Consider the following 27,511-nt stretch of genomic DNA (forward strand, 5'->3'; position numbering starts at 1 on the left):
CGGTTTTTCATTTTATGTCCTAGTTTCTGTGTGAAGATTGAAAAGAAACTATTACCGTCTGCCATATCTTCGCCATGCTTACCTGCGTCTCCCAGCTAAAAGGTGCCGAGTGTTCATCTCTCCACGACTGCAAGAAAAAACAAGGCAGCAATGGAAAGCCATTGCCGCACAAAAAAAAAAAATATATATATATATATATTGCAATAAATCAAAAACAGTACAGCATCTAGCGTCACTGCACAGTCAGTAAAAGTCGTTGAATCGATGGTATGATGTGTGGGCCGTTTCTCAACAAAATCGAACACGAATACTTGTTCCCCTCGAGTTTTATTCTACATTTTCCGAACGTAATTATTCTTCATTATTTACTAAATTTAAATTATTCACGCCGTTTTCTCTCGGGACACTGCAGTTTTCAGTGACTGTCATGCTTATAACCTTCGCATTGAACTACCACAAAAAATATTAAAGCTTCCTTTTTTTTTTTTTTTTTTTTTTTTTTTTTGTAAGTGGAACATTTGCGGAAGTGGCGAAGTTGTACAAATGCGAAACTAAAAGAGAAAAAGCTTACCCCTATTTTTTTGGAGTGGGCGTTGTTTGTCGCATCTTCGTCGGTGACTACTTTTTCGCCCGTCTTCAGGCCGATCACGGGAAACACCCTGACCTCGGCGCACTGCCGAGAACACGAGTCGTACTTGTCACCGACCTGCGGACGCACGAGCTTCTCCCAGACGATCCGGCCCCTGCTCTCTTCGGGAAGGCGGTCCCAGTCGTCCGGGTGTTGTGCTCTGACGAGCGACAGATCAGTCATGACCCTCGAAGACTGATAGTTGAGGCCGCGGAAATAGGCCTCTACCTGCTCCCTCAGTTTGGCAGACGACATTGCACACGACGGAAGTGCCTGAGGGGCTCCTTGTCGTCTGTCGCACTCTGTTTAAAGAGGAAACACTTTGGATTGACCCGAAACGGGCCCTTTTTCTAAAACGGGGTCATACGGAGAGCTGCGAACGACTTTTCGCTTTGACGGCCGTCGCCTAAACAATAACGATTACGAAATGTACAAAACAAAACAATGCGAGTGGATTCTGGATTGGATTGAACATTTCATGTGGATGGCACGACAGTGTTTCGAGCTTTGAAGTTTTGTTTTGCCAAACCAATACCATTTTTTTTTTTAATTTTTTTTTTTTTTTTTCAACATGAACAGTATACAGGAAGAGTGGTTGAATGAATACGGGGTTGCATAAGGCGTATGTTTTCAAGGCTTCAAAACGCGTGACTGCACACGCCAAAAAGTGGAAATGCTCAGGAAACTGAAATAATGACTTTCTTTTCTTCATCACAAAATATTATAAGAATCTCCAATTTATAGCCATATCATTCAATCAGGAACATTATATGTTCTCTAAACAATTTGTTTACTGTGCAGTAGCAAACTCCTCTTGCTTTGCATGTTGGCCGTAAGCATCTAGTGTGGCAACTGAAAGATTTTAAGGCGAAAGCTTTACCTGTCACATCGCACGAAACGCCGTCACCGTTGTCCCCGAAAGATGGTCATAGAACTATGTAATCAAGACGCACCGCACAAATAACACCCAAAGAAAAGTACAGCAACACAGATGCTTTGTCACAGAAGCCGTCGAGGGGCCAGCGGGGTTCGCCGCACCTACACATGAGGGAACACCACCAAAGCACCGTGTGCGAGAGGAGGACTTGGCGCAGTGCTTGTAAGGCGTGTAGGAATGCTTTCGCATTTCTACACGTAAGCAGTCTTAAGTGTCTTCGGCGAGTTTTTTCTCATGTGTGAAACCCAAGACTGGGGAACGAAAGGAGATATATAGGACTCAAAATGCCAAACAACATGTACACCGTGCCCCCCGCCCACCCACCCTCCTCTTCCAAAAAAAAAAAAAAAACAATTGTGGTGGCTTAGCTCGGTTATGCGGGGATATGCGTAGAGCTTATGCGCACAACATGAGGTGCTATCAAATGGCTCCGGTGCAGCATCAGACTTAACTACTGCGCAACGGAGGTGCACAGCTGGGCACGCGGCGGCGCCAATGCGTCTGCCGTGGCTATGACGTCACTCCTCTGGAATGCAGACCGGCAAGGCGGACGCGGCGGCGGCTCCGGCATGCCAGCTGTGCACATACGCAGCACGGCTCACTATGCGAGCCATGCGAAACTGCTCAACCTCGGCCAGTGTAGCTCACGCTACAAAATTTTTTTTTTTTTTTTGTCACAAAAATACACAATGCATCGCCGAATGCTCATTCTCCGGCCAAATGTATCGCAAGTAGTCTGAACCATATGCCAGTTTCAGAACTATCAGTTATCTCAATCAAAAGTTATAAGTCATTTTCCGAAAAGTTTATTGAGAAATTGAAACCCATTTTCAGTAAATGGCACCATTCAGCTCCATGTATTCGAGAGCACTGCCAACTGCCATTTTCACATTGCAAATTTCAGAAAATCACTTACGACTTCTGAACAAGAAAACAAATAGTTCTGATGCTTTGGCATCTGGTTCAGACCGCCAGGGCTAGATTTTGCCGGAGAACGAGCGTTCGGCAACGCATAGATTATTTTTGGAATGAAAACAAAACCCATAAATATTTCTGGGAGACAGCCCTTACAGAGCAATCACATCTGAGTTGTGTATCCATGATAATAGGCTTCATTAATATATAATGTAAACCACTCAGTTCAACAGTTAAAGGTTGACTACAAGTTCAGGCAGCAAAAATCACACCGCCGGAATTCCACGCTTCAGTTCCGGTTCAACTTCAGCCGTCTCAGGTTCTTCGCAAAATGGTACGGCACCTCGGCAGCGACGGTGAGGTTCCTCCCATCCAGAATTTCCGGCACCACCACTGCCCGAGCGTGAAGATGCAGGGGCGCGTCCCTGACCTTGGACTGCCGGATGCCCAGTCTGTCCAACATGTCCCCCGGCAGCTTCTGAGGCGCCAGACGCCTCAGATGCGAGTACTTGTGGTCGCCAAGAATAGGACAACGCAGACCAAGTCCGAGGTGAGCTCTCAGTTGGTGCTTGACGCCCGTCGTCGGCCTGAGCTCGAGGTATCCCGCCCTCCCGCAAGACGCGAGCACCCTGTACGTCGTCACGGCCGCAAACGACTTTCTGAACTTGGGAACCAGGCGCTGGAACTCGGGATCCAACTTTGGGTTCAGGACCATCCTTTTTGCCCCCTCAACCTCACCTTCTGCCAATGGCATGTCGATGACGCCCTCGAGGTGATCGGGGACACCGGCGGTGATAGCCAAGTACGTCTTGGAGACTTGGTGCTTCTGGAAGAGCGAGTTCAGCATGTCCGCCATGCGCTGAGTGCGGGCCAGCAGCAGAACGCCTGTGACATCGCGGTCGAGACGATGCACGGTGTACAGCTTGGCGTCTTGACGAGGGTAAAGAGCAGACGACAGGTCTGGGAGGAGTTTGGTCAGGACGCAGGCATCCGAAACCCCGGGAGAAGGACCGTGGCAAAGCATGCCGTAAGGTTTGTTCAATACCAGGATGTCGTTGTCGTTGTAGAGGACCAGCTTCCGCAAGAGGTTCACCGCCTCGGTGTGGAGCAGACGACTTAAGTCTGGTCTGATTTCGGATTTGAGGATGCGGAAGCCTTTGCTGTCGAGCTTGACGCTCGATGGGGGCGATTCTCGGCGGAGGTAATCGTAAGCAGTCTGCTGTTCTTCAGAGTCCGGGGGCTTATTGTCATCTGCTCCCTCGAGGTGTTTAGGCACAAAGCTTCCAGCTCTGCTTCCGTTTCCCGGACGTTCGGTGACAATCTTCTCTGACCTGTCTCGTTTGGTAAACTCCTGCAGACTGTGTGGAGCAATAGATGGTGCTTCTGCATCACCCAGCTCAGTGTCTATCCTGGACTGACTTTCATTGTCTCGTCCGATAAGGGCCTGTTGAGCCTTCGACAATTTACCAGGAAGGGCTTCTTCCCTAGCAAGAGGGTGTGCTCTGGTCACAGTAGCTCTTATTCCTGGGGGATGATTAACTGTTTTATTTTGCGGTGGAAGAGTACCAACATTCGAAAATTCATACAATCCGCGACGCTGAAGTGCTTGAGCATCTTTCTGCAAGTCAAGGTCGACTCCACGCTTCCCAGTTTCCTCGGCATCGCACCGAAGCTCAGAAACGCTGGGGTGGTGTTCATTTGAAGCGGTTTTAGATGACTCCGTTGTATGCTGTTCCTCCACACTGCTGGGTTGTTTAACGTCTCGGCTGACCTTTTTCCGTTGTATCTTTTGTCGCGGTTCGACCTGTGCCATTGGCAACTGTGGGCGTTCATTAGGCTGCGTTTTATCTGCGTCTTGACAGTCGCGTACAGCTCCTGATGCGGACGTGGTAGAATATTTTCCTGGATTGCTGTTCAATCCATGTTTCAAAACTGGACTTCCTTTGACTCCACGGCTTCCAAACACTGTTGACACCACCTCTGAAGCATTATAATCTCTATCAGTTTTTGCCTCAGACTCCCTGACTTCGAGTTTCGGCTTGGAAATTCGGTTTGCGTTTTTACCGGAACCTAAATTGTCCAGATGCACATCGTCAAGTAGAGTGTCGTCTTCGTACTGCCCGTGGTACCTGGGTTGGTTATCGGAATCGTACCGGATCGTGCCGAAACCGGCGTCGATGACCTTCACGTCCGAGACCCTCGCGTCTCGGCTGCGTGCGAGGTGCTCGAATTTCTCCAGGCGGTCGCGAGTGAATGATTCACTGCCCGGGACGGTCACCATGCCGCGCTCGCTTGCGACGCCGAAGAAATCGTCGTCGGCAGCTGCTTCCGTTTCGAGGTCCAAGTTGTGGGCGGTCCTCTGGTTGGTGCCTCGAACTAGCAAAAGCTGTGATGTCGAAAACGATCGCGAAGTTCTGCATTTATGGCCGTTAATCTGAACACACCGCGCAAAGCTTGCGCGTGCTACGCGCGCCGCCATATTGCTTTTGGTCAACCAATATCAGTGTTCGTTGACCGGAGACTAAACTGACCAAACAGACCAAGTTCAGCCGACACTCCGGTTCAGCCAGTTGAGCTAAACGCTTTTTCACTTTTATTTATTTTACAATAAAATATACTTAAGTTAGCAGTCTACATAAAAATTAAGTTAAAATAAAAATATGTAAATAAATTAGTCGAGCACACTTTTTAAAAAAGGCAAAATTTCACCGTGCGTTAACAGTGTACGCTAAATGGCGCAAGCCGCTACCCAATTCACAAAAGTTAGTTTATTTTGTTATTTTTTCATCATCATCCTAACTCATTTGTCTATCTATCCATTCGGCGATACCACATGTGAACGTGCGAAAGAAAGCGGTACGAGGTTTTAATGCTACAGCCCTACATTGATCTCGTTTGATGTTGTGAATCTTAAATGTCATCAAAACCTACTAACATTAAACTGGCACCCAGACCACTGAACTCAGGATCGACATGCCTCTCATCCTGTCGGACGAAAGCAAAACGAGCGTGTCGGACCACCTGAAAGAAATCGGCTGCTGCAAGTTTTGCGTACTGCGATTTCTCGGCGAACGTTATTACAAAACGTACCACGAACCCACGCTGGCAGAGGTAAATATCATGATTATAAATATTTTACACACCATTTAAATAAAAATGTGCCGAGAGTGGATTTGGCAAAGCGCACTAACCGGGCTACTTCCAAAAGACCCGAACCCATCTCGTTTGTGATTGGCTCATCCTCGCTCTGACGTCACTAGTAGGATTTCGTGTTCGCCCACCGTGTACACACTTGAAGACAACTGTGATGTCCGTTCAACTAAATTTCGCGCAAGTTAGTGACAAAAACGGACTTATGTTTTCCATTTTCATATTTAAACATGCTCTTCACATTTACCTAATAAATCCTTTAAAAAACACACACACACACGCACAGCGATTTGCGTTTTGAGGATTGTTTCGTACATGCCCACTTTTACTCCTCAAGCTTCACATGTAGCATAATCAGCTCAACTTCGGACATAAGTTTGATTACTGTTTGTGTTGGTTATGGCGTGTATGGGTGCTGGCTGTCATTTGTGCACTCACTTGAGTTAAAAAAATCTAAAGTTTGCAGTCACACTGGTGCAATGCTTCAGTTCTTAAATTAACCCTCTAAGGTGACACCCAGCCGTCACACCACTAGCAGCCAAGTTGAGAATACAACCCGCGGGGACTACAATAACAACGCAAATTGTTTGTGTTTCTGAAGCCACCGTGCTCGACTGACATAGCCGAACGCTGCGTTGGTGCCTTGTGTTAGGTAAACACTGAGCCCAGTGGAAAACAAGTTGCACAAAGTGCCTTCTCCATTCTATCTTTCCAATAGAATGTTTTCGTGTGACAGTTGCCATGTTGAAATATGACGTAGTTGGGTTGGGCGACAAAAAATAAAGTAAATCGTCTAAGTGTGACTACAATAAAAAAAAAGTATAGTCAAGAAAAAAGTAGATCTATGGCACAAATCCCCCGAGTTCTATAGTATGTTGCAGGTTAAGAAGGTAGGGCGAGGGAAAGGAGGAAGCGGATACAACACTGGCGAGGGGAGGGGGTTTCCTCTCGCCAGTGTTGCGTCCATTTCCTCCTCTCCCACCTTCCTTTCTCCCGCCCTACCTTCTTGAGTTGTCACCGACTAAAGTGTCCTCTTATCAGCAAATAAAGGGATTCACTATTTTTTCCCCACTCAGCTACGTCAGCTCTTGTACATCGCAAAAAAAAAAGTCTATAGGCCGACCAACTTCCCACTCTTTTAGTTCCCGTGCGACCAAGTTTGTCTTGCATTGTTTTTCTTTTGAAGCAGCCAACATTGTCTTTTTCTACTTGCAGGATTTGAATGAGCCTGTCGATCAAGACCTGAGTGAAGAGCCGGCAGTAAAACGACCCAAACTAGGGTCAACTAACTCTTCAAAAGACGAGCAGAACCACGTCTTCACCGAAAAAAATGGCGAGGCGGAAACTGGCGATGCCAAATCAGCTGGTAGACCTCAAGAAAATGGCCAAAACACAACCTGCATCGCTTGCTACAGTCTCCTTGAACCTAAGCACCTCAAGGAGTCGCTTCGGCAGGTAAAAGACTCCGTTTTTGGTGTCATACTTTGATTCCTGCCACAAAGCCATTTTTCTGAAAAAAAAAACTGCTTGTTGCTACTCAGTGTCGTTACCGAAATGCAAAAAATAAGGGTCGGTCAATGTGTCAAAATACATGGCGGCTTCTATCGACCTTAAGTTGTGATGATCACTTTGGACAGATGGTGATTGGCGTCAAGAAGAGCCAATGCGTCTTCGACAGCTTCAAGTTCCTCCTCTCAGTGCCGGTGGCGCTTGAGCTCCGACATGTGAGTGTGGTGTCATTTCATGGCAGTGTTGAGAAGTACTATTGTGCTAAAGTACTACTTCAAGTGGGCTGAGGAAAATTGTACTGTACTTTAAGTGCATAATCTGAGTATGTACTTTACTTAGAGTATCCTTTTCAGGTTCTTTCCGAGGAAACTACAACTACCGACTTCAATGTACATTCCCCAAATTTGGTTTAGCTAAATTTGTATTACAAAATGATGCTTTGGCAACAAAAAAAAAAGTGACTGAGGAGGTGATTTTGTTAAATAGTTTGTCAGCGAGAGTAAAACAACTACTTTGTGCCCACTTGACCTTATCTAATATTCGCCGCCATTTCTGAAAATTACTGATGCACACCCGATTACCCCAGGGGTAATACATACCAGTAACAAAAACACGCGGTATAGAAGAATGAAAACACATCATAAAAGATTATGTTAATAAGTACTTGTGCTTTACTTTGAAAGTAAATGGTAGATATAGCAGTGGCGTCACTGGGGTGGTGGGGTGTGGTAAAGTGGGGGAAGGGGTGGGGGTCGCAGCAGGTCATAGATCTAAGTGCCGCTGACCCTAGTGATGCCACTGATTTCTAATACTTTACTTCAAGTATGTTGCACCCGGTGTATACTTATTACTTTACTTGAGGTATATAACCGTGTACTTTGCTTTACTTGAGGTATATTTACCGTGTACTTTACTTTACATACTTTTTAGATGTACTTTTCCCAATACCGCCTCATGACCACATCACCATAGCTGTGTACTTACCAGGCATTAATCAGCCAAAATAATCTTCCTTCACTTATTTTTCAGCACGCAATGTTACTTCACCTCAAGAGCAAGTTTGGGTGAGCAGAAAACATACCTACCTGTACTTAGCATCTACAGGAGCACTATATTCAAAGACTGGAGAACAACATTGCTCTTCCTCTTTAGTTGTCGGCCTCTAACTCTACTAAATAACCGTTTCCCAAAACTTAACAAAGTGGTAATTTCACTACAAACTACTGGAGTATTCATTCAAAAGTCTGAGAGGAATTTATCTTGACATGTTATCAACCCATGACCAACCCTCTGACACGCTTGGAAGGTATTCTATCAGAAAATTGTCTGCATGCATGCTATGATTAAATAGCAAGGTTTCTGCATAACTGAAAAAAGACACTAAAGTAATTAGTAACTTTTCATTTTATGGTTATTTTATGTAGCTGAGATATCCCTTATTATACTGACTAGCTTTTAATGCCATTTAAGCAACCCTACCTCGTGAAAAGGAAAAAAAAAATATTTATCTAGAAATCTTAAAAGAAAAAATAAATGTGCAAAATAAAGAAACAAAAAAATGCCATTTTTAAAAGTTAAGAAACCTTCATCTCGGCTTGAGTGCTGCATCAGAAGCATACATGGGTAAATTACTTTCAAAATGTAATTTAATTACAATTACAATTACTTAGCTCCAAAAGTAGTTTAACTACAATTACAATTACTACTACGCAAAAGTAGTTCATTGCAATTACAAATTACTTTTTAAAAGTAATGCAATTACTTTAGAATTACTTATTTCTGAGAGTTACCCCCCACATTGGGCCATATAACTGTAAACGAGTTATACGACCGCTGTATAAATGTCACGCATTGTACTTTCCTTTTATGAAATTTGTTAAATGGATTATAGAACTTAATAGTTTGGAGTAATGAACTGCTGCGTTCATATATTCTCAAAACATAAAAAATGGCGACAAAATTCACAGGTGCGAGGGGAATCTCCTTAGAGCTTATGCAAATGGTATCCAAGTCAAACCAAGAAAAAAATAAACTTAAAAATAATACAAGGAAACAAATATGCGACAGTACTGGTATCATAAAACTCGCGTAAAAATGGCTAATAAGAGAAACTTGTAAACGACGTCAAACATTTAAAGGATACGACAACTTATGAAAACATCGCAGCCACGATGATTCGCTGCCTCTCCCTGTCTGTGGACTTGTAACATGTCGGATGTAGGTAACCGTAGCACGCGAACTGTGGTCGCTTCCACAAAACTAGTGTCACAATAGCAGCAACTCTATTGCCAGGAATTCTGGGTTAATTCAGTGCACGGTAACACCCAAAAAGCTCCTGAGATAAATAATAAATTTAGGATGGTCATGTAGCTAATCATTAGGATAGCAATGATTGTATCGATGTTGTGCGTCTCATAAAGAAGACCGATTTGAATTTAGCATGGCAAGAACAACCTCGAAAAATTCATGATACACTGCAAACGACTTTATTTTCGCGAATTTCGCGAATCGCCTACAATTCGCGAAAATTAGAATCCGCGTCGCGAAAATTAGAATCCGCGAATTATTCCAAAACTGCGGCCTCTTGGACGCCTCGATTTCACGATTTACTTGAGCGTGTTTCAGCTGGAAGATATAGACGAGCTATTATTATTATTTTTTTATAACTGTAAGTATTATTCAAAGTAACAAGAAAGTTGCCTACCTGCAAGTGTTTCCGCAAATTGGAGGTCGCCTTTCGGTTTATTGAATTTGTTCTCAGAAACGGTCCGGAGAGTTTGCTCCTCACGATTATAGTTTTTTACATTGGTGCTAATCTGTTTAGAGAATTTTTCGCAACAAGGCCCCGGCAGCCTTTCCTTTTCCATTGTAGATAAGACTGTTGCAGCTTCTCAATGCAAAGCAGCACTGCGCGCCTCGGGGCGGTTCCACAGGCCAAGACGAGAGGACAACGCGTGGAGGGTCACGATAGAGGTGTAAAAACAAAGTGCAAGCCAAGCCCTCTATAAAAAAAGAAGCCTTCAACGAACAACAAATGCAAAAACAAGCTCCCTACAGCTAAAGCCGCGATTTGTAAGTTTTGGAATCTCGTCCAATCAGGCTGACAAACGGTTGAAAGGGTTAGGTAGAGCGAACACTAAATAATGAAGATTTATACAAAAAGGTAGACGAGGATTGGGAGAAGGAAGAGCAGTGTAGCAAGAACAGTTGGAAGTAAGGCAGGGTGAGTCGTGTTAATGAGACCTGCTGCTTCTTTACTTCTTCGCCTCGATGTTAGAGTGTTCCTTACTGTTAGTGGTATCAACATACGAGATAGAGGAGAAGGACGTGAAAAACTCATAAAGAAAAGAGAATAATTTCATGAACAAAAAAGTTCCAAACTTGACTGAAATATGTAAGCGAATATGCTAGCGGCGAAGACGCACAAGGAGAACCTCGAACCTCCCCGCCTCGACCGGATGATGTGATCGGAGCCAACCAGCTCGACTTCGACCTCCGATGCCCCCGTGTGGCAATGAGAAATAAGAAAGACCCCTAGAAGCAGGAGCAACAGGAAGCAAACGAGACGAAGAGTCAGATTCAACTACAACAGGAACGAAAACGGACGCGAATGTAGCCCTCATTTATCAAATTATTTCTCAAATTCTTCATTAAATCGTTTTACAGTCTACAAAATCCTTCATTCCGTTCTATCCCAGCCTTTCTTTCCCATCCCTCTTTTCCATATTTTTTTAGCAGGTTGGGAGACGCTCTCTCCCCTGTCGCTTTGGCTGTGCTGTCGTCTCCGTGGCCAGGGGGGAAAAGCGCCGCCGCCACAAAATCTTGCAAAAGTAATTGTAATTGTGCCTGAAATTTAGCAATTACTGACGCTAGAAAGTAATTAAATTACCATTACAATTCCTTTTAGCCAAAAGTAATTATTACAATTACAAATTACCAGGAAAAGTAATTAAATTACAGTAATTTAATTACTGTAATTGAATTACTACCCAAGTATGATCAGAAGTAGGAAGGTGGTATATAATTATTTTATATGTTGGCATACATTTTTATCCATGCTGATCACTAGTCACCTTGCCCACTTCCCTGTGTGTATTTACCTGACACATCATATAACTAACATCACCACACTGATAATGCCTTTCTCCTGCATCATCTATTAAATGCATGCTTAAAAAAAAAAAATAATGTAATCACCTTACTAAAGCTCCGAATTAAACCAGTAATATCTCTAGATTAATAAGAAAGCCAAATAACTCCTAACTTCCCACTGTCAGAAACTTGGGACTTGCCAGTCTTTTGATATCTAGCAAATCCTTTGAAAGATTACCACGATACTGTGCGGTCTTGTGCCATCCAATTGCCTAGTCGGTATTACGAGAGCTGAAGAGTTCCTGTGACCATCTCCGATTGTTTTCCCTCCGACCCTTTGTTCCGGCCCCAGTGAGCTGTACAGTGAGGTCTCCGAGAGCGACTTGCTGAGCGTGAAGGAGGTGTGGAAGAACTTGGTGGGATCTCCCTTTTCCAAACACTTCTCGGCCACCTTCGACACTTCCAGCAGCTTCCAGGTGTCCATCACCCTTCCTTCACCCAGTGCAGAGGCCGAGTGCGCCTTTTTGTGAGTCACCCCAAGTCACCGATGCTTCAAACACGCCATGGGGCAGTTTCTCGTGACATAGTTCCGGTTCGAAATCTTGCCAAATGCCTAGTCGGTGAACTCTCACCCCGTGTCTTTCTGCGCGCGGAGGCAGTGTCTTCCAGCTCGCCCAAGTTCTCTCATGTGCTGACCTACTGCGCCAGGCAAAGTTCTCGGGAACGTAAAAGAGCATCGGCTGGAGCTCGATTTTTAGATCGATTCTTGATTAGGGTTTAAGACGAGTCGGCGTAGAGAAGTCAACCCGGCGATGGCCAAGATGGCTCCAAGAGATGTCGCTGGGGCAACTCCGAAAAAAAGAAAAAGCGGTCTAAACATTCGTATATGCGGCCCAATTATGTCCTTGGTCGCACTTACCGAGTGCAGTCGAGTGCATTTCGCCAAAACCAAAACCGACGCCAATAACTAGGCATCTGCCTGCAAATAAATGGCAAACACTGTTCGTCAACATTGCAGCACGTGGCTTAACAGAAGGGAAAAGGTGTTTTGTGGAAAGGCGTTATTCTCCCTCACCAAATTAAGTGACTTACGATCACTCCTTTTTGTCAGGCTATCCGAGCTTGTTTATGCCAGCAGGACCAGGATGCTGCAATACTACGCAAAAATTGGAACCATCAGGTTGAGGACAAAGAAGACCAGAACGAAATTGAACTGTGTTTATGTGCGGTAATCGAAAAGACCTCAGAAAGAAACTTAAACGCATTTGAATCCTACAAAGTCGGAGGGGCGACTAGGGCAACAAAGTTTTCGCATCAACACGAGTGTGTATATACCAGCTATCATCAACAAAGCCACTCTTGCACCACCTAGTTGGGTTTTCTTTTTTACAGCGGTAGCTATTAGTGCCGTTTTTTGGAAAAATAAGGCTGGAACGCAATACCTAAACATATAAACTCCCGCTTGTTCCCAAGTTGTGCAAGCGTCTCTGCGTGGCCTAATCAGTAGCATGTCTGGCTCGCAACCGAAGGATTGTGGGTTTGAATCCCACCTAAAATTCTTCAAATTGTTTCTTTAAGGCAAATGAATTACTCTATAAAGTGAAATCATTTGAGACATATGGCGACCTTTAATTCGCATTACATGCGACGCCACGTTTCCCACGAGCGTTGTAAGTTGTTTGAAATTCCCGCGCGAGGTCATGTGGTTCTGACACCATGACCGTATCGACCAGTCAGAATTTTCCCGTCATGATGCCACCGATGCTGGCTTTTCTGTGACACGAGCTCCATAGTGCTGTCGCGTTAAAATGCCCATGTATGAATGCAAAACTCCACTCTATAGCAGGGACACTGATCTCCCTTCCTCCCCACTCCAACCCTCCGGCATCCGCCATTGCAATATACCCACATGACCACACTGTGTGGACACACTCCCTCGCCTCCCCACCGCCACCGCCCAGGTTCCGTTCTCACGTACACTCCGCGCCTGAACAGAACAGCTCGCATACACACTTTCGCTTCTTCCACCGCAGGCACGGGCACAGGCACCCCTGTTCTGAAAGAGCATTTCAGCCACAGAAAAGAAAAGCATATCTCTGTGTCCTTTTCTAATATGTGCAACATCTCGCACAATCGTTCCACCAAAGCACACATCTCCTCACACACGTCTCCTACATCAAATCCACTGAAAGCAAAGAACCCTTCGCAAACATTGTACAGCACACTGGCTGAAGGTAAATCTCTTTCAGCATGCCTGTCCATGACGCAGCAGCTGCCGCTGTTGTGTACGAGGTTCTCTGGCTTTCGCCAGGGAACCTCAAACAGGGGAATCGTTAGCATCAGATCGAAAACACCTTTCTTTGCGTCATGTTTTGCCAGTTGCCATATTCATGCATTGTAGCCTGAATGCTCGCTTCATCTGTTCGTTTAGAATTCGTCCGAAGTGCACGTTTAGAACACTAGAAACAACTTTCGTGTTTGACGTCCTATTGTTTTTCAGATTGGAAGCCTATCCGGGGTCCTTTCCCAACCGAAAACAAAGGAAGGTGAGTCTTAGCACACGCATAAAACAGATACGGAAAAAAAAAAACATACACTCCGACTTATTTCTTCCAGTCCCAGTGTCGGGAGGTGTTTACACGGCACGCAGTTTCCGACGCCCTGCGCAGGATGCCCGACGGCGACTTTACAAAGTGAGCAGCCTGTCCTGTCCACCAGAAAAATTACTCTTAAAGAGTATAATTTAGTTGAATTAGCCTTACTTAGGCTGAAATCTAATGGGTTACAAATAAAACTATGTTTTCACAAGTGTAGCTATCCAAGTGCATTCCCCCAAACAATAATTGACCCAAGTGGTTTGCCACCCGACGCTGCAAGTGCTGCCACTTTTCTTGTTTTTGTTCTTTGTTATCCCAGTATAAAATTGTATTGGATGTACCGCTCTCCTTATGGGCCCAAATGAGATCAACCTGATCAGTAAATAATTTTGAAAAATCTCACGTTGCCACTACTTTTCAAAAGTATCGCGACTTCAGAGTGGTCAGTGCCTACGGACAGATCATTTACTTTCCAATGTTGAAAACCCATCAACACAGTTTCATTTCGATTGAGCTCGCTGCGGAGCTCAAGGTAGCGTCGTGCACGTAGCGCTGATATGGAAACTAAATCATTCGGTGAGTTTGTGTGCCTGTCACGGTGACCTTATTGAGTAATTAATGTCATACTAAGCTATAAGTTACACTCCGAAAAGGTAACTTCAATAGAACCCCTCTAGTGTAGAGACCACTATAGTAGTAAAGATGCGATTCTAGTCATGCAATGTTGAAGTACACTTGGCATATGTGGCTTGCATTGACGTCACATGAGCGGTCATCGTGGTGGCCCTCCTGCTGAGTGCATCCCTTCTGCAGCGCACATTTCGCACCACCGAGTTTGTTTTTCTCGGCAAGAGCAAGTAGAAACGAACACCAGCCAGCCACATTTGCTGTCGCGAGGTTCTACTCTGTGGACCTAAAGTTAGTGAAATATGATCGCAACTTGAGGAGCGTTTAGTTGCTCAAATTGTCACTCATTACAGTAACTTGAATACTCTTGACTAGTTAATTACTTTACAGCACTGCTGCTTTACATATTCCCTGCCCGTTTCCCATACTGTAAGATGCCAAGCATGCACCCATGTCGCCGTAAGTGCCTACACCCTACTTTTTGAAACATTTGAAGTCTAAGCAAAGGGCAAACGAAGCGTCCGACCTAGCTAACTTCCAAGCCCACCGGAAGTAACTGAGGCACTCCTCCGTGTCAGCTGCTTCCCCAAAAAGCCGGTGTAAGGCGACGAAGCCTTATGCGCGTGCACCAATGTGAAGTGATGAAGCTAGATGCGAGGTCACTGGCGAGAAGCAAGCTTGACGAGAGCAGCGTGGCTTCTTTGAAAATTAGAGCTTCTGCCTGACCCCCACACTGCTCTTCTACCGTTCCATCGGATCAAACGGGGGCCTACCCTGCCATGTGCCCCATCTAATTTTATGCTGTTGAACCTAACATGTACCGGTCCACATTTTTTCGTGATCGTGTCCAACTTTTGCGCGGGCACTTGCTCATTGTTTTACGATAGGTAACGTCCCGGGTGCTGGTGGGGATCGGTGAATGAAGGGATATGTGATTGGTTGGCGATGGACTCTCTTGACCCGAGCTTCCCTGTTTGCAGGCTGTACCCTTGTCCCCCGTCGAGACCGGAGCCACTCCCGTTGGAAACGGAAGTCACGTGCGTCCACATGCCCGTCTACCTTGCAGGTACTTTCCATCACATTTGGCACATTTTTAGTGCATCGTTGCTTTTATAAATGAGATAACACTTCTAGAGCCACCAAACAGCGAGTTTATGCGTATCCGTCCGTCGCAGCCTGATTGCTAAATCTAGCGGGAAAACCTTAGTCGGTGCAGAATTTTACACCAATTTAATTCCTCCAGGAATTTAGGAGGAAGCTTTTTACCTCTAAATGTAGCAGGAAAACCTGAAGTGGTGTATAATTATAGCACACCAGCTCGGTTTCCTCGCTCAATTTAGCAACCTGAAGTGGTGTACAGTCACACCAATTCAATTTACCGAGCATTTGTGCAAAAACGTGGCTGCACTGAGCCAGGAGTGCCGAGCTCAACAGACGTCTGAAAAGGTGATGATATCCTCAGTGCTGTCACATAACTCCTCCTTTAGTGGCAGCCAGAGACAGGGTGTTTAGTCTTTTTTTGTTTTTGCATACTGTTAGTATAGTTATGTGGCTAGAATGTCTTCATTAGAATCATTTGAACCGTTTAAATTTGGATGCCTGGCAATGCATCCAGTCATCTCTAAAGTGGCAGACACATTGCAACTTTACTTCACCTTCATTTACGCTTTTGCCTGTACCATTGTGGTCGTACGGTGCCATGAGTGTGATTGTGTCGCTCGATGCAATTGGGTGATGAGTAGGTAATCTCACTGCCGAGTGACCTCGGTGAAAGCCCCTTCCACCAAGGTCACTCAACGACGACATTACTCGCATCAGGACCTTGTCACTTTTACCTCAAGTCCCCAACTTGCTTCCTGAGTGACAACGGATGTGACGAGATTGCAGTCAGCGTGAACGAAAGCCGCAATTCGTGCAGGCCGTTACTGCAAGTACTCCAGGCTGCTAAGTCAGACGCCGTGGATTCTGAACGACAAGCGCATCATGGAGACTTCGGTGCAAGAGCTCATCACGGAGGCCGTCATCAGGCATATTCCCAACAGCAGTGAGTTAGCCCGCACTTTCTAATGTACTTTCATCCTTTGGTGCTACACGACTGCCAACGTAGTACTTCACTGTAAAAATTCCACCCAATAATGCGATAAGGCTACCAGCTCATGGTACTATAAAACAACCAGCATTCCAAAGGTATCATAGCAACAAGAATACATCTACATGCGGCTGTCGATCCTCATTTGCAAATGTGCAACTCTGCGTTGCCGATTGGTTGGTGGGCAGAATTAATGCAGCACGTGCCCGAGCAGCCGGTCAAACGATTCCGCAACTTTGCGACAATGGGCCTTGAGGGCGGTATGTGTTTCTCGTAGTTACAGTTAATGCGCAGAATGTTTTTTCTTCTTCTTTCTAACTGTTTTCTGAGACATCTTTCATGTTCATCCAGGGATAGTGTTCTCTTCATCCGGACGTGAAGACGTCGACGTCCGCATGCTCGGTAAAGGTGAGGCCATCTGCTGTCTTTGTAACTTTTTTGTTTTTCTATCTTTGCATCCGTCGAGGAGCCCACAGCAGGAACGTGTGGAAGGCATCATAATGCTTCTTTCTGCTAATGATTCAACACCGTTGGTCAACAGCATTAACGGTCGACTATATCGTAGCACTACAAGGATTCGCATCTGGTTCATCGGTTCAGGTGTTGGCCTTGTGCACCGGACACGTAAAGGGTTGCCCAATCGGCAAGAACACACATCCACCGATTTTTCTTGTACAAAGAGAAGACTGTTTTTAATCAAATGGGGTGGAAATACATTCTTCCACGGCACCAAGTTGAGTAGCGAAATCTTGTGTTCGACGTAAGTTAACAACTGCAGGACAACCCCCCTCTCACAATGCCCTCTACTCTAGCAGAGCGAAGGCTGGAGAGGGGATGAGTGGAGAAGAGAAAAACACAAATCATGGCAAGCATGCCACGATTCGTGGGAGGGACTCGCCCTGCATTTCTTAACCTGAAACAAACTATGGCGGTACTAGCTGCGCAGTGCTGCGTAGATGTTGGAAACAACGGGCGCGACACCGCCTGTCGTTTTTTTTTCCCGTCCCAGGTCGCCCCTTCATCCTCGAGATATTTGAACCCAAGAGGGCAACCTTCACCAAAAGTGAAATGGAGTCCATCGAGAAGGTGATCCATTTTCGCTCACAACGCCGGCAGTTCTTTTTTTGGGGCGCGGTTCATTCAAAAATAGGTCGACCACTTTGCGAACGATGCCTGTGCGTGTATTTCTCTGCAACGCAGGAGGAGACCCAATTGGTGCGATTTATGGAAGGAGCCCGGCAAATGACGAGGCACCGATAACGAGATCTGTGTGGATCAAATTTTTTTAATTCCAAGCGTTACATCTGTGTCGTCATTCGCCGGCTCCTTTCGTAAGCCTTAACGACTGGTCTCCGTGGGTTGTGCTGGAATGTAGACGCACGAGTCTGTTCATTAAAATGTGGACCTATTTTCGAATAAATATGGTGCTTTGCAGTTGGACGACAACGGGAATAGTCTTGTCCAGTTGTGAAAAGCCTGTCCCCTTAACATTTTGTAAACAAAATTTTCAAGTTTGGTTGTTCTTTTTTTTTTTTTGTCCGAACATGAGTAATGACAATGCTGCGATGCTTATAGGAAATCAACGAGGCCACAAAGGACATCAAGGTCAATGACCTCCAAGTAATATCTAAGTGAGTTGCTCTTTCTCACCAAACTGTGACTGCTTCTGCAGATCGTTGTCGGCAATTCTCTTGCACTACCTCACTCTAGTGAGCTTTTTTGTGTTCTTATGCCTTTATTAAAAGGGCGAGAATATTCGAGTTTCAAATTCGGATCGAATGGTTATCGTTGGAACAGTTCGATTTGACTTTCGGATTCCTAGTATTTAAGCTTTTGAATAATTAGGTACGTCGAATATTGGTGCTGCTGGCAAAACTTTGCGTTTATTCGGGAGAGCGATTCATACCGTGAAATAGTCCTCGCAGGCCTTTGATAGATCTGAATAAAGCCCGCACCCAGAACCCTCGACTAACGCACCCTTGCGACAGAATGGTAGTTCTTCTCTCGCAAAGCAGTCTTACCCCCAGGCCCAGCTTCTGGGACGCGCTCGACGAAACCCTGTCACACACGTAGTCACTTCGGAATCAAACGTCTCGTGTGGCTTGCAGCCACTTCCGTACGCGGTAAAATTTGTTCTGGGTTGTTACTTCCATAATATGTACGACAATTTATGATCCAAGTACAAATAACGGCGATAACTGAACTGGCCTCTTTCGTTAATCCATTGTTTCGTGCGGCATCAAGCGAGGTTTGAACCGGGTGGTGCAAGATGTCGCCTCATCCGGACGGTTTGGCCATATCCATCCATTCGTCCAGCACACTGCGTTTCCACACGTGGAGAGCGGGACACGTTCATCAGCTGTCATTTGCGTGTGGCCATTAACCCTTTGACGGTCGTTGCCATACATGTACAGTAGTGATTACACGTTTGAATGTGCCCGCCTAAACAGGAGACTGCGCACTGTGCGCAGTTTCATGTTGTCTTTGATGAACAATAAATGTTATATTGCGCATTGTTTTGCATTGATGGGCTATTTCTAGTTTTCTAATGACTCCAACACTTTTCAGAATTAAAATTGAGGGGGTGAGAGCTCATCATCCAACAAAGAAGTACTGTAAAGTACCTCGGGTCAGGAATTCAAAGCTGCTGGAATGTCGCGGAAGCGAATGCGTCAAAATGAAATCGAATGGAAGAAAGGTGACATTGGTTTTGCCTTCAATATTTTTATTTGACGCTTCCAAACCTAAACACCTTGCAAGCACTCCCGCTAGATAATTAAGAAGAAAAGAAAAACGTGCATTGACCTTTTCTTTATACTATTCTTTTGCAAACAAAACCAGACCACTGGGAAATATCTCTTGGAGAAGAAAACTCGACCGTCAAAGGGTCAACACCGTTTTAATTCGTGCTAGCCTGTCTTCCTTCCGCATGCCCCGCTGGAGAATAAATAGGGCTTTTTTCTCATCTATGTGGCTTTTTTTTTTTTTTTCTAAACTTTTTGTGAGCATTGAGAATAAAACTTTTATTCGTTTCAACTTTTTGGACACTATTCGGCGCTACTCTATTGGAATTCAGTTTGAATTGAAATTTCACTATTTGCACACCCCTAATTATTTTAAAAATGCAGCCAATTCCAAGAGGGGATCATGGAGCAAACGTCCTACTCTATAAACGCACACGTATACTGACACTCTCTCAACATTCGCATCCCTTCGACACATAGCGCACTAAAGGGGACACTGCCACTGGCTGCAGCGTTTTTGTTTTCATGTTTTTGTCCTTTCCACAACTTATGGCCTTGTCTGTTCTGCCTCTGACAAGCCTGACTGAGCAGGTCACCTCTCCCCAAACAGATTTATTTCTTTAATTATCACGTTACGCTCAGGACCAGAGACTCTACAGAGGAGAGTAAGTTACATAAGTAAAACACACAAAAAAAAATAAGCAACACACTTAAAAAAAATGATACAGCAGCTAGGGCCCTTCACAAAAACAAAAATAAGTTAGTAATGGCAGTTCGAAAATGTTTATTGGGAATTTCGGCGACTGCTCGGGGAAGGTGATTCCACATTGATGAAGTGTTGGGAAGGAAAGGCTCGTAGAAATTATTTATGCAGCAGGGCAAAGATGCCAACTTTACGAGAGCGATCGATGCACACTGAAAAGAAGGTCCTTTTCTGTGCTTCAGTGCAGAGCAGGATTGTCCAGAAAAATATGCGATCAACGGGAAAAAGAATTAAATGCGAGCCCCACAAGTTTTTTGCCAGTGTGTTAAGCAGTCACGAGGGAATGCGACACACCTGAGCACACTCAAACGCGAATACTGTAAACAAATTATTTTTCGTGGGCTCAGTATTTTGCGATTTAGGTCAAAGCTGCAGTTTTGGAATAATTCGAAGGTTCTCATTTTTGCGACGCAGTGGGATCTCAATATAGATCCCAATGTGTTTACATTTTACCGGAATTGTTTGTGGGGCCTAATTTTTGCAAATCACATTATAGGTCCTTGCAAAAATTAAGTCGTTTACAGTATGTGAACGAGGTTTTAGCATTCCTGCATACTGCACGCACACTTGCACGTGCCGCGTGCTCTGTATGCACTACGCAGGAGCGACACCCAGGTGCTGAAAGACGGCGAAGAGTCTAAGCGCAAGTGCTACACGGCGCTCTGCTGCGCCAACCGCCCTCTGACCGCCGAAGATTCCGCCACCGTCTTAAAAATCAAGGACCTGGTGCTGAAGCAGAAGACGCCCATCAGGGTGCTGCACAGGTGGGAAGCACTCCATCCTTCCGCACCCTAACGGCGAATTAATTGTTTCCTACGATAATAATTTAAAAAATGTCCAACCGAACCTTAATTAGGGACCCGAACATTTCAAGGCCTTGTAGGCATCGAGTACAAAAAGTGCTACCACGGCAGAAGGCGAAGACCAGAAATATTGCTCCAAACAGCCGTGGCCACCTCTGGAAAAGAGGCCGAACAAGCCTCCGAATCATGGGTCCCTGACTAGGGCTTGGCGAGACATCCTTTTTAGTTATTCTTCCCTCCATCCGAATTTGTGCCAAACGATCGCGCTCGTTCCTCATAAAACAATGCCTCGCACAGAAACAAGAAATCAACAGTGTAGTGGTCCCTGCACCTAGTTAGGGCGATGCATAGCGTTTGATTTGAGATAACTGAGCTCTTTGTCTTCTTCTTTTTTTATTAAATAATGACTTTTTAGTTAGTAAAGATAGAGCCCTAGTTTCGATTGGACACTGAAAAATGGGCAGATGAGTCGCACTCATAAATGTTTCAGCTGCGTATGGTTCCTTTACCGCATTCCAAAGAAAGTCATTTTAGAACGCTGCCAGGATTTCAGTTTCCTATTGGCTGCACTCGCACCAACAGCTAATGGGAAGCAAGCTGGAGGGGCATTCCACGTTCCCTGGCAGCGGGATAAACGCGGCGCGCAGCCAGTCCCGAACGTTTCATTGTTGCTTCCAATGAGGTTACAACATTAGTCGACAAGAATAAGCTGCACCCGGCGTTTCTGAAGCATTCGGCAACCGCCATGGGTGTGTCACTGCCAGCAGCCAATAGGGCGCCGAAAGCACGGCTGTCCTTTCACGTTTTTTCGTGATGCAAGCACCTCAAGTCTCCCTAAATGCAACTTGCCTTCTAGCGGTTTCCGGTAATGCCCGGCAAGTCCCCGATTGAAAGTATACTTTTGTCTTCACTCGGTATATCATAATTATATTAATTATACGAAACTGATTATGCGCATCATCCCAAACACTACGCATGGGCCCCTTGGCAACGAGGGGTATGTGCTTCTTGCCATGACGGAAAAGTTTAGCGGGTAAAAGTCGGGCCCGCGTCTTTGTGAAGCGCTTGGCACGTTTCCAATGTGCATTTAAAGCGTGCGGAACCTCTCCACTACCGTAAGATACCGAGCGGGTGCCCACCCCAAATTTGAAGATAATCTTGGAAATACTGGGAGATGGGAGCTTGTAAAACCCAAAAGCACAGTGTAGACGGGGTGGGCTCCCGTGAATCTGAATATCACGTTTGTTTTTTCCGAAGAGGAAACTAAATGCGAGAAAACTCTAGAAACTTCCGACCAGTCGTTAACGTCATGAGAGGACTTTTAGGCCACCAGGCAGCTGTCGTTCATGTGGGCAGCGCGTGCAATTGCAAGCTTGCCAGGTATATTCCCCAGCACCAACACCAGACGTGACATCATTTTTTGACCTTTTCGAAAATATTGTGAGTGCGCGTGCAGAGCTTTGATAGGCGCTAAAGATGAGAGAGAGCAGAGATTCTGAAAATTACTTTTATGACATAGCGCTCCAGGAAGGAGGGGCTTCGGCGATACTTTGAAAATAATTTTATGCAGCCTCCATGCACCTAATTGAAAAATGATCTTGATGTTTGTGATCCTGGAGGCCAACTGAAGACGATTTAAGTGTTACTGAAATACAGAACCGTTTCAGCTTCGCCTTAACAGCGCAGTCAAGGCTACGGTGTTGGCATAGCCAACAATGAGCTAAACGTCACCAACATTGCTACTTTTGGTTTTTTACTTCTATGGGCAAGCGTAACTGGTGACATCAGCAGTGCTCCACGGTGTCCACTTGATTGGCGTAACGTGCATGCACAGCGCGCTTCTTAGCCTTGGGAGCCGTCCGGTCATCCCGCAGTCTCAAGACCACCGTTGTCGTCTCGCCAGCTGCGACTATTGTCTCGGAGTTGCATCAGTCTTGTTCGCGCTGTGTGTCCAGACCGATGCCACAATTTTGCAGACGTCGTCAAACATCGAAGACACCAAAACGTGGTGAAGACTGCAGTACGGACGACACTTGCGCTTTGCACACGCCCACCCTGACAGTGGCCCGCCCCGATCCCACCAGTCGTCGTGTCGCATAGTAGAGGATCACGTGACCGCTCGTACCACATGGTAGCCATGTTTCTGGCGGCCCGACGCCAATGTTGCCCGACGGAGCTAAAGTTTTGGTCTCTGCTCACGTTTAAAGTGAGATTTCACAAAATACATCCCATTTTCGGCGAAACGAATGACGTGGTACCTTTTATTAGTGTTTTTCAATGTGACATCACTCATGATCCCGAAATTTCAGGAATTGGGTGGAGTTGCCCTTTAGTGTGACGTGGATGTGTTCTCGTCATATTCATATCCAAGATACATTGGTCTTCCATGTTACTAGAGGTCTTACTGTAGTCGCTTCTGGTTACCTGCTGCAGGCGGACTTTCCGTCCATCTTCCCTCACCTCCTCGCACCGATTTCCCCCGTCTCTTTTTCTCTCTTCAAAGACGGAACCTCGCGGAGCGAGAGCGCATCGTGTACGACATGTCCCTGGAGCCTCTCGAAGGGAACAAGTTCGTCCTGAAGATGACTACGCAAGCGGGAACGTATCCTTTCCAACACCGCACACCTTGGGTGGATCAGTACCGCCTATGAGACGAGGCCTGCGATGATGTCGTTGTTAGCAGACCCCCGACCTGCAGACTCCGCAAGGCGGAAGACGCATCATCTTGACATCGCCGGGCACCAACGTCACGCCAGTTGCGAGATACAACGGCGGCAACTTCGACGCGACTTACGCGGCGCTCCGTGGATCTACAAGTGCCGACGTTTGGGGGTAAAGGCCCGGGCCTTGAATTCCAGTTCAGTTCGTGCAGACGAGCAGGTTAACATTGAATTTAGACGATCGCCATGTAGTGCGTCGACCCGTTGGTGCAGTGCACAGCATTTCGAGACATCCGCCTCCTCTTTAAAAGGATGCTGAAGCAAACATTTCAGTGTCTGTAATAAGTGGCGCACAATCTTTCAACGAGTTGGCAGCCGCCGGTGTACGCGAGCATGCGCAACGAAATTGACTTTATAGTCCCCCATTCACGCTTAAGATGGCAGTGAAATGTGTGGGCTCCAGGAAAAAGGAGAGAGACAAACTTTTCATCTCCACAGTGGGGTCTGGTGTGTAAAAGGTAACTGATTCATTGGTCTAACAAGCACGTAGCTTTCACATTTGGAGACGAAAAGCCTATCTTTATTCTCCTTTGGCCCGAAGCTCATACATTTCACTGCTGCTGGCTCGTGGAAAGAATGTGTGCCACTCATTACGGACACCATAAATTGTTTTGTTCAGTATCCCTTTAAAAAAAAACACTTAACCTAGAGAAAAAAACAAAATTTTTTTACCTGGTTAGGGCACACACATCTCAAAATAAATGTTCATCAGAAGAAAAAAAAAAATTTTTTTTTTGCTCAATATTTTAGTTACAATACAAATTTTTCGGTTTGCACGTGAAACCGAAATTGAATTCCCGTGGGACAATGGTCATACATAGCCTTTGCACCCAACTAGTGTGTGCTCCGAGTTTGCTGGACCTCGGAGCGCACACTAGTTGGGTACAAACCCTCTCATCATCATCCCACACAAATACAATTTCGATTTTGTCCGCAAATTGAAAAATTTGTATTGCAAGGTAAATATTGGGCAATAAAAATTTTCTTTTTCGTCATTTAGACAAAAAGTAGGCCCTAGAATTTCGTTGCAGTATCCCTTTAAATGACTTTTTGAATGCAAAAGCATCAACTGCCCCATGGAGCAAACCGGCGCTATCAGCTTTTGAAGCATGCCAAGCAGCACCTCAATTCCCCTGTCCCATGGAGTAAAGCCTGTAGTCTGTAGCAGCGAATTGATGGATAACCTCCCATTGGCCGGTGCACAGCGTACTAGTTCCAAGGAATGCCACCCCACACTCCACGGCGCTGCAGCCCCTGCCAAGAGGAGCAGAAACAGCTGCAACGCCAAGATCGGAACGGCCGCGGCACAAAGAACAACATTCATGCTTTCGCACTCACAACTCATAAGAAGTGCCGCGAAAATTCATTAAGGTCATAAGGAACTTATAAACCATCCTAGAGCTTTCATTCACACCTTACTGAATTCCACAGACCCTCTAGTCTGCAGATGTATATATCTTTGACTTCAGGCAAATGAAACTTGCAGTAATTAGTTAATTAGTTTTGCTGATACAGCAAAACTAATTAAGCTATATCAAAACCAAGTTTATATTTTTAATTTAGATTGTAAAGGGAGATATGCTGTGCCGATTTCATTTGCATTAGATCCAAAATTTAAAAAAACTTCAGAAGCCATGTTCTCTCTCGACTCGCAAACTTCAGCTACGTCAAGGAGTTTGTGCACGGAGACTTCGGCAGGACAACGCCGTCTCTCGGAGACTACCTCAACGCGGAAGTGGACATTGTGGAGCTGGATGTTGAGGTATGACTCAGCAATAACTTGCTCATCTAGCCAAAACCCAATGACTAGCCTAAGGAAACAAATTTAAGCATTTTCAAGGGTTCTTTAAGCATTCTAAAGACAACTTCAAGGATTTGTTACAGGGTAGTAGTGCGTGCTTTCGAGAATATCTTGTTGTACCACTGCAATTGGGAGAGATTTTTTCAAGCTCGCGCCTTATTACAAAACCATACGGGGATGATCTCGGAGGTGACTAGGTAGTTTAAGACTGTTTGGTGGGACATGGAAGGGCAAACAAAAACATGAACGCTCTTATGCACTCGATTGAAATTTTCAAGTTTAAAACATTGTAGACTGCCCGTCGTTGAAACTTAACTTGTAGCCATGTAAACAGAGATTTCACCCACATTATCCATAGTTTCAAACTCCAAGGCGTCTACCCAGATTCTTGTCTGTTGCTAGGTTGAAAGGCGTCGTGTCCTGTGCTCCATCCTATTTGTTTATTCTTTCGTGCGTAAATTGAACCCTACCAACACGCTCGGTTTTTAATTGTAATTTTCAAACTATACGTGGCTCGCACATGACGTCATTGAAAAAGCGCTCCGATGACCTCCAGAGAAAAGCGGAAGAAGGAGCTCCCCTCTTATCAGGATCCTCCTTTGTGCCTTCCGGATATGCACAGACGTTGCCATTCTCCTCAGAAAAGATTATAGAAGATTAACCTGTCACTCAAAATTTTTACAAAAGCAGCTTGTCTCTCCTCCTTTTACATGGTGGTCAAAAGTATGCGATGTGACGTCAGTGCAAGGAGCCTATGCGCTGTTGCAAGGCAGGACAGGCCCCCCCGCCAAGCCCTCCTTTCTACTTTAGCAGAGCAAACGCTAGAGAGGATCCAAGTTCCCTCTCCTCGCCAGCATTTGGTCTGCTAAAGTGGAGTGGAGGGCTTTGTGAGAGCAGCCTGTCCCGATCTTCTTAACCTGCAACGGGGTATAGACCCTTTTACCGATTACAAACACAAGCAGTCACTTGCCACCCCACCCCTAGGGACTTCCGGTCGCTCCGTTTCAACAAAATTTCTGGAACGACAGTTCTACAGAAATCACGAAGTTGGGGATCTAGCGAGGTCCTTCCGCTGTGTTATAAAGCTGATAAGGGGGTGTCGTCTTTTGGGAACGTTAAAAAAGAAACTCCAACAAATCTCTCACTAACCAGCCCTTTAGCTAATCACCTGGAGAACTAGTCATGAAACATTTCATGAACATTGCAAAAAGCGGTGCTATGGTGGGAGTTGTTTGTCCTCTCATTTAACCGGAAGTTTGCAATGACATAGGTGAATTGCCAACAGTGCCTCCTTCCGCCACCATCCATAAAAGTGTGCATGGTGGGGACCGTGTGATGCAAGCTTGTTTTTCTCTCCGTTTTTTACTACAGGAAATTGACCTGGACTGGCCTCCGCCACGGAAATGAGGACTGCTGCAAACATAAAAATGTTGCCCGTTGCGTAAACTCGCGGTGCTTCTTTCGTGCTGCCCGCAGCTCCCCCTGCAGCAAACCGTAAACGTCTCGACACACGACGGCGTACAAACGCCGCTCGTTCAAACACGACTAGGGCAAACTGAAGCCAATCCAATGAGCTATGCTTCATTCTAACGATACGAGAGCCATCTTGGTGCTCCAAATCATCATTTCCCTTTACCTGAAGAGTCCACAACAGAGCAGAGAGATATTGCTCGAGCTTCAGGACATTGCATCAAAGTAAGAGGTCGCATTTTCCTATTGCAACGATCGCCGATTGCACCCGCTGTGCACCAAGCACCAAAACGGCGGCTCTCAAAACAAGGAAAATGGATTGTCAATGCTCTAGGTGTAGCCTCTTCAATCTTTTATTTTTTTTTATACGATTTAGTGTATGTATATCAGAGGAAGTTGATTTAAATTACTAGCTGCAAAATAGTGATTTTCATGTAGATTATTATTCCACATGGTAGATTTATTGATCAATTCGTCCGATCACCAATGATAATGCTGGATAATTACCATAAATATAAGGTACAGTTTAATTAACAATTTCCTATTGCTGTAACTCCTGCCATACATACTGCAACAAAAACAACTTGATTTTTTAGTTGGTGAAAATGAAATGTTTAATTTTTATTCTAACATTTGACCTTATCGTAATAAGGACATATCTTTTAT

At 45.3% G+C, this 27,511-nt stretch overlaps 3 protein-coding genes across 3 annotated transcripts in view; 1 reads left to right on the plus strand and 2 right to left on the minus strand.

Annotated features, from left to right (window-relative positions):
- The window catches only part of LOC8033226 (uncharacterized protein C1orf198 homolog), a 29,976-nt gene extending 28,871 nt beyond the window's left edge, over positions 1-1,105 (minus strand). The window contains exons 1-2 of the mRNA XM_029978753.3: positions 572-1,105; positions 83-127 (exon numbers count right to left, since the gene is read on the minus strand). Of these exons, the coding sequence (XP_029834613.2) occupies positions 83-127; positions 572-883 (357 nt within the window). The 5' untranslated portion in view covers positions 884-1,105. The remainder of the gene's footprint in view (positions 1-82; positions 128-571) is intronic.
- Positions 1,106-2,661: 1,556 nt separating this feature from the next.
- Positions 2,662-5,032, minus strand: LOC8033219. Its single transcript, XM_029978751.4, has one exon. It carries the CDS (start codon positions 4,957-4,959, stop codon positions 2,770-2,772), a length of 2,190 nt encoding a protein of 729 aa, XP_029834611.2. The 5' UTR covers positions 4,960-5,032; the 3' UTR covers positions 2,662-2,769.
- Positions 5,033-5,161: 129 nt separating this feature from the next.
- LOC8033221 (tRNA pseudouridine synthase Pus10) lies at positions 5,162-26,821 on the plus strand. Its single transcript, XM_029978749.3, has 16 exons — positions 5,162-5,591; positions 6,846-7,085; positions 7,268-7,354; positions 8,169-8,203; positions 11,584-11,757; positions 13,732-13,777; positions 13,848-13,924; positions 15,436-15,521; positions 16,374-16,499; positions 16,896-16,952; positions 17,554-17,630; positions 18,120-18,175; positions 20,654-20,815; positions 23,358-23,456; positions 25,237-25,336; positions 26,747-26,821. Exons 1-16 carry the CDS (start codon positions 5,454-5,456, stop codon positions 26,780-26,782), a joined length of 1,596 nt encoding a protein of 531 aa, XP_029834609.2. The 5' UTR covers positions 5,162-5,453; the 3' UTR covers positions 26,783-26,821.
- Positions 26,822-27,511: the final 690 nt, after the last annotated feature.

This window comes from Ixodes scapularis, unplaced genomic scaffold, assembly GCF_016920785.2.
Source record: "Ixodes scapularis isolate PalLabHiFi unplaced genomic scaffold, ASM1692078v2 PGA_scaffold4__175_contigs__length_147842914, whole genome shotgun sequence".
In the NCBI taxonomy this organism is placed as follows: domain Eukaryota; kingdom Metazoa; phylum Arthropoda; class Arachnida; order Ixodida; family Ixodidae; genus Ixodes; species Ixodes scapularis.